The sequence below is a fragment of the Salvia miltiorrhiza genome, chromosome 3, assembly GCF_028751815.1.
Source record: "Salvia miltiorrhiza cultivar Shanhuang (shh) chromosome 3, IMPLAD_Smil_shh, whole genome shotgun sequence".
Taxonomy (NCBI): Eukaryota; Viridiplantae; Streptophyta; class Magnoliopsida; order Lamiales; family Lamiaceae; genus Salvia; species Salvia miltiorrhiza.
Window position 1 is genome coordinate 5518165 of NC_080389.1, and position 9769 is coordinate 5527933.

General features: G+C 35.8%; 1 protein-coding gene across 1 annotated transcript; it reads left to right on the top strand.

The window, feature by feature from the left end:
• Positions 1 to 175: 175 nt before the first annotated feature.
• LOC131017182 (uncharacterized) lies at positions 176 to 8355 on the top strand. The gene is made up of 13 exons (XM_057945918.1): positions 176 to 614; positions 1627 to 1798; positions 1898 to 2115; positions 2828 to 2888; positions 3031 to 3103; positions 3328 to 3405; positions 4073 to 4234; positions 4890 to 5054; positions 5404 to 5866; positions 6045 to 6449; positions 7014 to 7217; positions 7590 to 7723; positions 8066 to 8355. The coding sequence occupies exons 1-13, from the start codon at positions 222 to 224 to the stop codon at positions 8232 to 8234; spliced, it is 2697 nt and encodes an 898-aa protein (XP_057801901.1). The 5' UTR covers positions 176 to 221; the 3' UTR covers positions 8235 to 8355.
• Positions 8356 to 9769: the final 1414 nt, after the last annotated feature.

Below are 9769 nucleotides of genomic sequence, written 5' to 3' on the forward strand. Positions count from 1 at the left end.
AAAAAAAGTAATTACTCTATGTTTGTATATTTTATTTTTAAAAAGCACATCAGAATTTCGGCCCAACAACATTTAGGCCCATCTAAGTACGGAGATATGTACCAGACCCGATATCCATTTATCGGAATGATCCAAACCCGAGTAACCCGGCCCATTTTCTTAAACCCCTCAACTGTAAAAACCTTCGTCTCCCTTATCCACACTTTCTTCCCCAATCAAAAATGGCGTTCTCGCTCCTAACGCAGACGCCTTTCTCTCTCTCACTAACCTCCACCGCCGCCCCTCGGAGCGCCGTCTCCGCGGCGGCGGGGCCTTCCGCCTCGGTATCCACCTCTCAGAGAAAGCCGCGCCGGAAAAAGCAGCAGAACGACCTAAAATCTTCCGACGACAATGGCTATACGGGAAGCGAGGGCGGGAATTTCGCGCCGTCAAGCGCCGAGAAGCTTCTGAGGCTCGTGTTCATGGAGGAGCTGATGGAGCGCGCTAGAAGCGGCAGCGCTGCCGGAGTTTCTGATATCATTTACGATATGATTGCGGCGGGGCTGACGCCTGGACCGAGGTCGTTCCATGGCCTGGTCGTCTCTCACGTGCTCAATCACGACGAGGAAGGCTCTGTATGATTATTTTTTTGAAGTTTTTGAGTGAAAGCATTTTTGGTACTTAGCTGTTTGCTCATATGTGATAGAGCTCTGGTTATCACTGTTTGTAAATTTGTAATGGTGCACTGTGTTAACGTGATTGGACTTTTTGATCGGTAGTTGAACCGGATTATTAGGCGAGTGAGTTGGATTTGGAAATGTCAAGCTTCTAGGATATAGGCCCCTGCTTGAGCTAGTTTATCTTGTTAATTGATGACCTCAATAACCTAGAGCTTGGATAGAAGCTAGTTTGGACAATGTACCATAAAATGTGAAATTTTGGAGAACATTTAGGGAGCTATATATAACCTAATGGAAAAGCATATGAATTAATAGAAAGAATTTACAGATTACCTGAAAGTTTGAAACTTGAAGGAATGGTTGGCATATAATGATTGTATATTTAGTGTTGGGCACGAATTCATCTAAAAAGGATTATGTTTCTGCTTTGCATGAATCTACGAGTTATATACTCCCTGCGTCCCAATAGTAACGTCCCAAAAAAAATGGGGCATGTAAATTAAGAAAATGTAGATAAAGTAAGAGAGAGATAAAGTAAAAGATGAGAGAGATGAAGAGAGTAGTAAAAAAGTAAGAGAGAGATAAAGTAAATGAGGAGAGTGATAGAGAGAATAGATAAAGTAAATTATTTCCTTTTCTGGGTTGAGACATTTTAAATGGTATGCCCAAAAAGGAAATTTGGGACGTTATTATTGGGACGGAGGGAGTATAACGTTAGTCATTATATAAAGGTCAGCCTCCTCACAGAACATGTTCACTTTGACATCTGACTGTATAATGTGTCTACTTATGGTCGGAATGTCTAAGGGTTCAAAATATAACAAAGATTCCTTAGTTTCCATTCATTACCAGTTCCTTACATGAAAGACAATTGAACATACTGTTATCATCATGTCAAAGTGGAATTTAAATATTGTCATTCTTGACTAGCAGGGGGTGTACTTACATTAGAACTCATGTATGGCAGATGCACGCACTTAGAAGACAACTGAGTGAGGGTCTTCGGCCTTTACATGAAACATTTCTTGCATTAGTTCGTTTATTTGGCTCAAAAGGTCGTGCTACTAGAGGATTGGAAATTCTTGCAGCAATGGAAAAACTCAATTATGACATTCGGCAAGCTTGGCTGCTTCTTGTTGGTATGTATGTACGTCGTGTGTGGATTGGTCACTGTTATCCTGCAATTCAGTTTTGTTTCCATAAATTCCACATTTAATTAATCATGTTCTTTACATCAGAGGAACTTGTGAAAGGCAAGCATCTAGAAGATGCCAATAGAGTTTTTCTGAAGGGAGCTGAGGGTGGCCTTAGAGCCACAGATAAGCTTTATGATCTTCTTATAGAAGAGGATTGTAAGGTGGGAGATCACTCAAATGCATTGACCATAGCCTATGAAATGGAAGCTGCTGGTAGAATGGCGACTACCTTTCATTTCAATTGTCTTTTGAGTGTGCAGGTACCAGTGTCCTTTGGATTTGTTTGAAGTGTCTTTCTAGATAACAATGTTGTGCTAGTGGTAGTGCAAGTATTAATTGTGAAAGAAATATTAACATGCTTTCAGCATATGAAAAGTTTCCAATTATTGACTACAAAATCTGTTATAGTCTTTGGTTTTGTGGCAGGTTTAGATCTTACTGAGCAGAACAATTAACGAGCTTACTGATTTTGCATATGAGATCTCTTGATTGAGATGATCTTAAGGTTTTAGCCTTTTGTTTTGTGGTATGTTTAGATGTTTCTAGGCAGAACGGTTAATGATCTTACCAATTATGTGCATGAGATGTCTCAAATGATGGGTATTTGAACTCAAAAAAGTAATTCATAATAATAAAAAAAACCCACCCGGGCTTCTCATTTTGCTGTGTGTTTCATCATGTTATAGTTTGACAAGCTTAAAGAACGCTGAGTTGGTATGTCATTAAGCAAAGAAGTGAAGTTGTTAAAGTTTTGTAACTGCTGCAAGTTCTGTCCATTATGCTAAATCTGTTTAAAATATAGTAGTATAGTCTCGATTATTTTGTGTATATGTGTGCACGTGTTTCTGATTATGCAAACACCATGGTTGATATGAGAATAATCTTTTTCCTTCATTATTTCTTTCCTTTTCTTTTTCTTTCTAAAAAAAGCTTGAATTGAGGCATTAAGAAGTTATTTTACAACTTTGCCAGGCTACTTGTGGAATTCCTGAAATTGCTTTTGCTACCTTTGAAAACATGGAATATGGAGAAGGTTTGTTTTTGCTTCTGTTCAGTTTTACCTTAATGTAACTTAACTGAGGTTGGCTGTTGACCATTGCTCATATATCATAATTCCTGCTTATGATTTTTCATCTTTATGAAAGTTTTCTTATGACTGCTGTTGGTTTGTATAGCTTACATGAAACCTGATACGGAGACATATAATTGGGTGATCCAAGCATATACAAGAGCTGAGTCATATGACAGGTATGCTATGTTGTATGCACAGCAAATTACTGTTCTCTATGCTGTCATTGTAATGATACTGATGACTTTTTGATAGCCTGCTCTTTAACAAAAGTGCTTGGTATTCCTTAAAGAATATTTACATTCAACTTTAGATTTTTGAAAATATTTATATTCACTTTCATTTCTTTCCTGTTTGCTTTGCAACTTCGATAATGTGTTCAGATTTCAATATGGCAATCTAGGGTTCAAGATGTTGCCGAGTTACTTGGAATGATGGTTGAAGACTACAAGCGTTTGCAACCAAATGTGAGAACCTACGCGTAAGAACTTTTGTTCTTTAAACTTCATTGAGAAATGTGATCTCCAAATGATATATCTTCTATTTTTTGTTAGGTGTTTATTTTCATATGTTCTCATCTTCACCTAACAGATTATCGTAAGTTCTATTTCATGTTAGGCATGGAATTTCATATGTTTCCATCTTCACCTAGCAGATATTAAAAAGCGCTTATCCTAAAAATAAGATGAAGTGTACATTTCCAGTTCCATTACTAAGACAAGGTCTTGGTTATCTATATATTTGAAATCCATACTCAGTTTAAGTTTATGTAGATGGAGTCTTAAAAATATGAGGAGGTTGCTTCTTTTTGCTATGTAAACTAGAAGTTTGTTCAACTTTTTGTGTCCATTATAATAAGTATTAAGCTGCTAGGCTGATGTATTTTCATTCATTCTAAACTTTTGAGATAACTCTGGAAATAATTTTAAGAACCCTACCGCAAGATATTCATGTGGATCAATTAATGAAATTAACTTTGGTATGTATTCTATGCTGAAACTCAATTTTTTTGTATCTGTCGTGTAAGCACGAACTAATTGCCCATGTGAAGCAGTGGATAGAGTGAATCTGCTGTCATCAATAGCAATTGGTGTAATCAATTTGGATCTTCCGATACTGAGTAATTGACTTCTACCCTTCTTGTGTAGGTTGTTGGTGGAATGCTTTACAAAATATTGTGTCACAAGGGAAGCCATTCGACATTTTCGTGCTCTCAAAAACTTTGAAGGTGGGACCACTTTGTTACATTGTGAAGGACAATATGGTGATCCGCTTTCTTTGTATCTCCGAGCATTGTGTAGAGAAGGCATGTACTCTGACACTCTCTCAACTTTCTCATTTGTTTATTTCTTTCCAGAAATAGCTTGTCTTCGTGCCCATGTCATAGAAAGATTATCCTAAATTACGGGATGGTTTTAATCCTCAAATGTAAATGCTGAGAGCTAAAAGCTGCATATGTATCATGGAAATTTTTGGTAAAGATGTCTACAAATCACATAAATGATATAGTACTATAGTACAGTATCACAAATAAAGAGATGTGGCCTCAAATATATAAGCACGACTTCCTGTTTGAGTGAAATCATGTAATCATCATTATGCTAACATGCACACAACGAACTTTGTTATGTATTAAAATTGCTTCCTTTAGTTCTTAAACAGGAAATGTGGTGGAGATTCACTTATATTCATATCATACGAGGCAGTAAATATTTCTTTCTGGTGGAGTAGCTCAGTGTCTGAGAAAACAACAAAATTTTGATTGATATCAAGTCAGTTAAAACAAGAAGTCATTATTCTCATGCCAATGCATTACTGTTGATCTACAAAAAATAGGAGAAAGACATTTCACCATACATATGTTGCTAGCGGCTTCAATTTCTATCTTTTTTTTTTTTGAGGAAAGCTTCAATTATCTTGAGATGTCATTTTTTCTTACTATTTATCATATTTGAAATCAGGAAGAGTTGTTGAGTTACTAGATGCTCTTGAAACCATGGTGAAGGATAAACAACAAATCCCACCCCGAGCCATGATCTTGAGCAGGAAATATCGGACTCTAGTTAGCTCTTGGATTGAACCTTTGCAAGAAGAAGCTGAACTTGGGCATGAAATTGATTATATTGCCAGGTTTAACTCTTTCAAATTTTATTACCTTCTCAAGAGAGCTATTCTGTATGGTTCATTTCCTTTCGTGTGCCTTTATTTTAATCATTCTACTAGGCTGTTGAATTGATTTCTCTTTTGTGCTCTCTTTATTCATCATACCTTGTTTAGTTTAGGTGAGTATTGATGCATTATACTTTTTTGAGCATATCCTTTGTATTTCTGAATCTTTCACGTAGTTACTCTGGAATCTTTGCTTTGTTTCCTGGTATACATCTAAGTTATTGAATATTGTTTGTAGAAGTGAAGTCGAATGAATTTCCATTTAGTCTTAATTACTTTAAGATGTTTGATTGACATAGCTGGATAACAGGTATGTTGCAGAAGGTGGGCTCACAGGTGAACGGAAACGATGGGTCCCACGCAGAGGAAAAACTCCTTTAGATCCTGATGCTGAAGGTTTTGCATATTCCAATCCTATGGAAACCTCTTTCAAACAGCGATGTCTCGAGGAATGGAAAATACATCATAGAAAACTTTTGAGAACCTTAAGAAATGAAGGGCCAATAGTGTTGGGTAATATTTCCGAGTCTGACTATATTAGAGTTGAGGAGAGATTAAAGAAAATCATAAAAGGTCCCGAACAAAATACGTTGAAACCAAAAGCTGCTAGTAAAATGATAGTATCAGAGCTGAAGGAAGAGCTGGAAGCTCAAGGTTTGCCAACTGATGGTACTAGAAATGTACTCTATCAGCGTGTACAAAAAGCAAGGAGAATAAACCGTTCTAGAGGTCGACCCCTTTGGGTCCCTCCTGTGGAAGAGGAAGAAGAAGAGGTAAACCTAATGACTAATTTTGTCACTATGTTTTATTTTATTCAATTCTTGCTAATTTCTGTTAAATGCTTCTACTGTTATATATTCATCCCAGTGTCTCCTAGGTTCCAAAACCAATGCTCTTCACTCCTAAAGATACAAATGATTATTGATTTAACAAAGATATGCTAACTTATAGGTGGACGAAGAGTTGGATGAGTTAATTTCACGTATTAAGTTGGAAGAAGGCAATACAGAGTTTTGGAGACGGCGTTTCCTTGGAGAGGGCCTGAATGAAAATCATAGCAAGCCATTAGAAAAAGAAGAAGAAGAAGATGATGATGATGATGATGATGGAGTTATTGATATCTTAGATGATGCTGATGAGGTTTCCAAAGATGCTGAAGATGATGAGGCCGATGAAGAGGAGGAGGAGGAGGAGGTGGAACAAACTGAAATCCAAGTCAGTGATCGGGTAAAAGATAAGGAAGCTGAAGCTGCCAAACCTCCTCAAATGATTGGAGTGCAATTGTTGAAAGACTCTGATCAGAGTACCAGCTCATCAAGAAAATTAAAGAAAAGATCCCCTAGGGCATCTATGGAGGTAAATTTGCAAACCTGTTGCATATAAAGTATAAACTACTAGCAAGCTGCTCACCAGATGCCTTCATGTATAACTTTTGGTTTGTTTCTCATGTCTGGCAAATTAACATACTATTGGAAATTACAATAACCTTATAGAAAACAGAATATTTAATGCAGGATCACATGCCCAAACTCTTTCTTCGGGAATACTTCTTAGTTATTGCAAGTGGATAGCTGTTTGCATGAAGTCTGATATAATTAAAAATGATACTAACAGAACACCTTAATCTTGCTCCTATCTCATACTAAAAAGTGTTGGGTGACTGAGATACTTTCCAGACTCTTCTCTTGAAACTGGTCTTTCATTCACAGAAGATTCTGTGACACTTCCAAACAACTTTGGCATATGTTAGTTTTTATGTGAAAAGATATATGTCCTTGTTGATGAAATTGGTACTGGAAAACTCTGTGAGTGACATCACTGAATCGTCATATGTTCTTTTTCTTCTGGCTCATGAGTAACAGGAGTGCTAATCATGATTCTTATTATTTGGGTATTCGTCTTTGGTACAATTGAATGCAGGATGATGACGACGATGACTGGTTTCCTTTAGATATTCATGAAGCATTTAAGGAATTGAGGAACAGGAAGGTGTTTGATGTATCAGATATGTACACATTAACTGATGCCTGGGGTTGGACATGGGATAAGGATTTTAAGAACAAAGCTCCAAGAAGATGGTCGCAGGAGTGGGAGGTTGAATTGGCTGTTAAAATAATGAATTTGGTAACTATTGTCCGATCTCTCCCAAACCACTATGATATATATACTTTATAGGGTGTGGTTCAAATCAGAGCCTTCTTATTATGAGCATTGCAGTAACTTATACATTCAGTGCAATAAACAAAATTAATTTATTGCACAACACATATAATTTACTCCATTGAACGTATAAGTTATGCAGTTCTCACAATAAGAAGGTTCTCATTTAAACCCTTTCCTATATATATTCTCTCTCTCTCTCTCTATATATATGTATATATATATATATATATATATATATATATATATATATAATGTTAATACTTCTGGAGATTGTGCTTTTCTATTTGTGTATTTATATTTATCACATGTCACTAAAAATGGATTTTCTATTAGGTAATTGAATTGGGAGGAACACCAACCCTTGGGGACTGTGCTATGGTACTTCGAGCTGCGATACGAGCTCCTATGCCTTCAGCCTTCTTACAGATTTTGCAGACGACTCATCGCCTGGGTTATGTTTTTGGCAGGTCAGTATTATGTTTTCTGGTTGAACAAAACTTGTGTTTCAACTCATTGGTAGAAGTTGACACTTGGCCGTGGATGGGATGTAAGAAAAAGAAGTCAAGAAAAATAACATAAACCAAGCTTAGTTATCTCTTAAGCAATAAGGCATAGATGCAAATGTAAAGATCATCAGCAGAAAATAAACTGCAAAGAAATAATGAAACTTGTTAGAAGATGAGCTCCAGAAATCGCTCTGTCGTATGAAAAAAACTTGAAATTATTTGTTGCCAGTAGATTTTATGCAGACTAGTCACTAGGACTTTCTTGAATACTTCTTCTAGTGTGAGTTGTCTGTTTCTCTGCAGCCCGTTGTACGACGAAGTCATCAGCCTGTGTCTAGATCTTGGGGAGCTCGATGCATCCATCGCCATTGTTGCAGACCTCGAGACGAGTGGCATCAAAGTTGCGGATGAAACTCTTGATCGTGTCATTTCTGCTAGACAGGATAGCACACCAACTGATGCATCATCATAGTTGTTTTCTCATGCACCTGTTACTTTTTCATGTTTGTACAGTGTAGTCATGAGATTTTATCCATTATTTATTCATGAGAATGCTGCGGATTTAATGGAAATTTATATTGATTTTTGATGAACATGAATATCTTATATTGGATTTTTAAAGACACATCACCTTAAGTTTGTCGAAAATTTTGACTTGTATAACATAAATAAGTACAAGTTGTATATGTAATAAATTTGGACTATAATTTAAGAATTAATCTTAATATTATGAAAGTTTCTTGTAAGGAGGAAAAATATTCAATTACTATCCATTAGCATGTTTGAAGTAGGGCTGCAGACAGACCAAATTACTCGTGAGATATTCAGAGTTCGGTTTGATAAAAGTTCGGTTCGGTATGATTGTATTCAACTCGATAGCTTGTAAACAAATTTGTTAAGTGGTTTAATTTGAAAATATAAAAATTAGTAAATACAACCTATATTTATATATGATAATTAATAATAATTGTATTAAGTCTCTTATTAGTTCTATTTGCCATATAAAATATTAATATATTATATTGTTATAAATAAAATAATTTATTTTCAAAAGAAAGCAATTAATGTTTTAAACAAAAAATCAAATTTAGAAAATTCATATACGTTCGATTAAACTTGTGTTGTGATTTTAAGCCTCTCGAATACCACCAATTGGAAAAACACAATCTAACTAATTTGAGAACTCATAGTAACAATTAAGAACAAATTCAACACAAGAATTAAGAATAGGAAAAATAAAGAAGACAACACATGATTTACGTGGTTCGATCAAGACGATCTACATCCACAGGAGAGCTATCAATCTTCACTAAAACGCCGACAATAATAAGTACTTTTACAACTCTGAAACAATAACGAATATGCAGTTTCAAGCTATAGCAATAGCTATTGCATTTACCAACTCTCTCTCTTTCTTTGTTGTAAATTCTATCTCTCAATAATATAATGAGATGCGTGTATTACATGTGAAATGTATAACAATCATATATACCAGCTAAAGAAATAACCAACTTAAAAGAAGCGATTATAGAAACTTCATGCATGGAGCTGCAAAATTCCTCCTTCACAAGTTAGTTGTAACTAACTCTTCAAGATATTAATCTGTTGTATACCATCCTATCTAGACCACTTGTTGTTCTGATATGAGCTGATGCATTTCTTGTATTGATATTTCAACTGTGAAGTCACCATTCATCATATTCTCCACCTTGATTGAGATAGTGAGACAACTCTCCAAAAACAAACACTCTTTAGCAAGCCATGTTGCTCTCACTTTGAGAGCACAACCCAATGACCTTGAGACAATATATGAACTTAGCCACTCGTAAAACTTTAGTTAACATATTTGAAGTATTCTCCTCTGTATTGACTTTTGCCACCTTAATAGTTCCATTTTCAACAATGTCTCTCATAAAATGTAGTCTTACATCAATGTGCTTGGAACGCTCATGAAACACTTGGTGTCTCACCAAATGTACATCACTTTGATTATCACACAAAATGGTG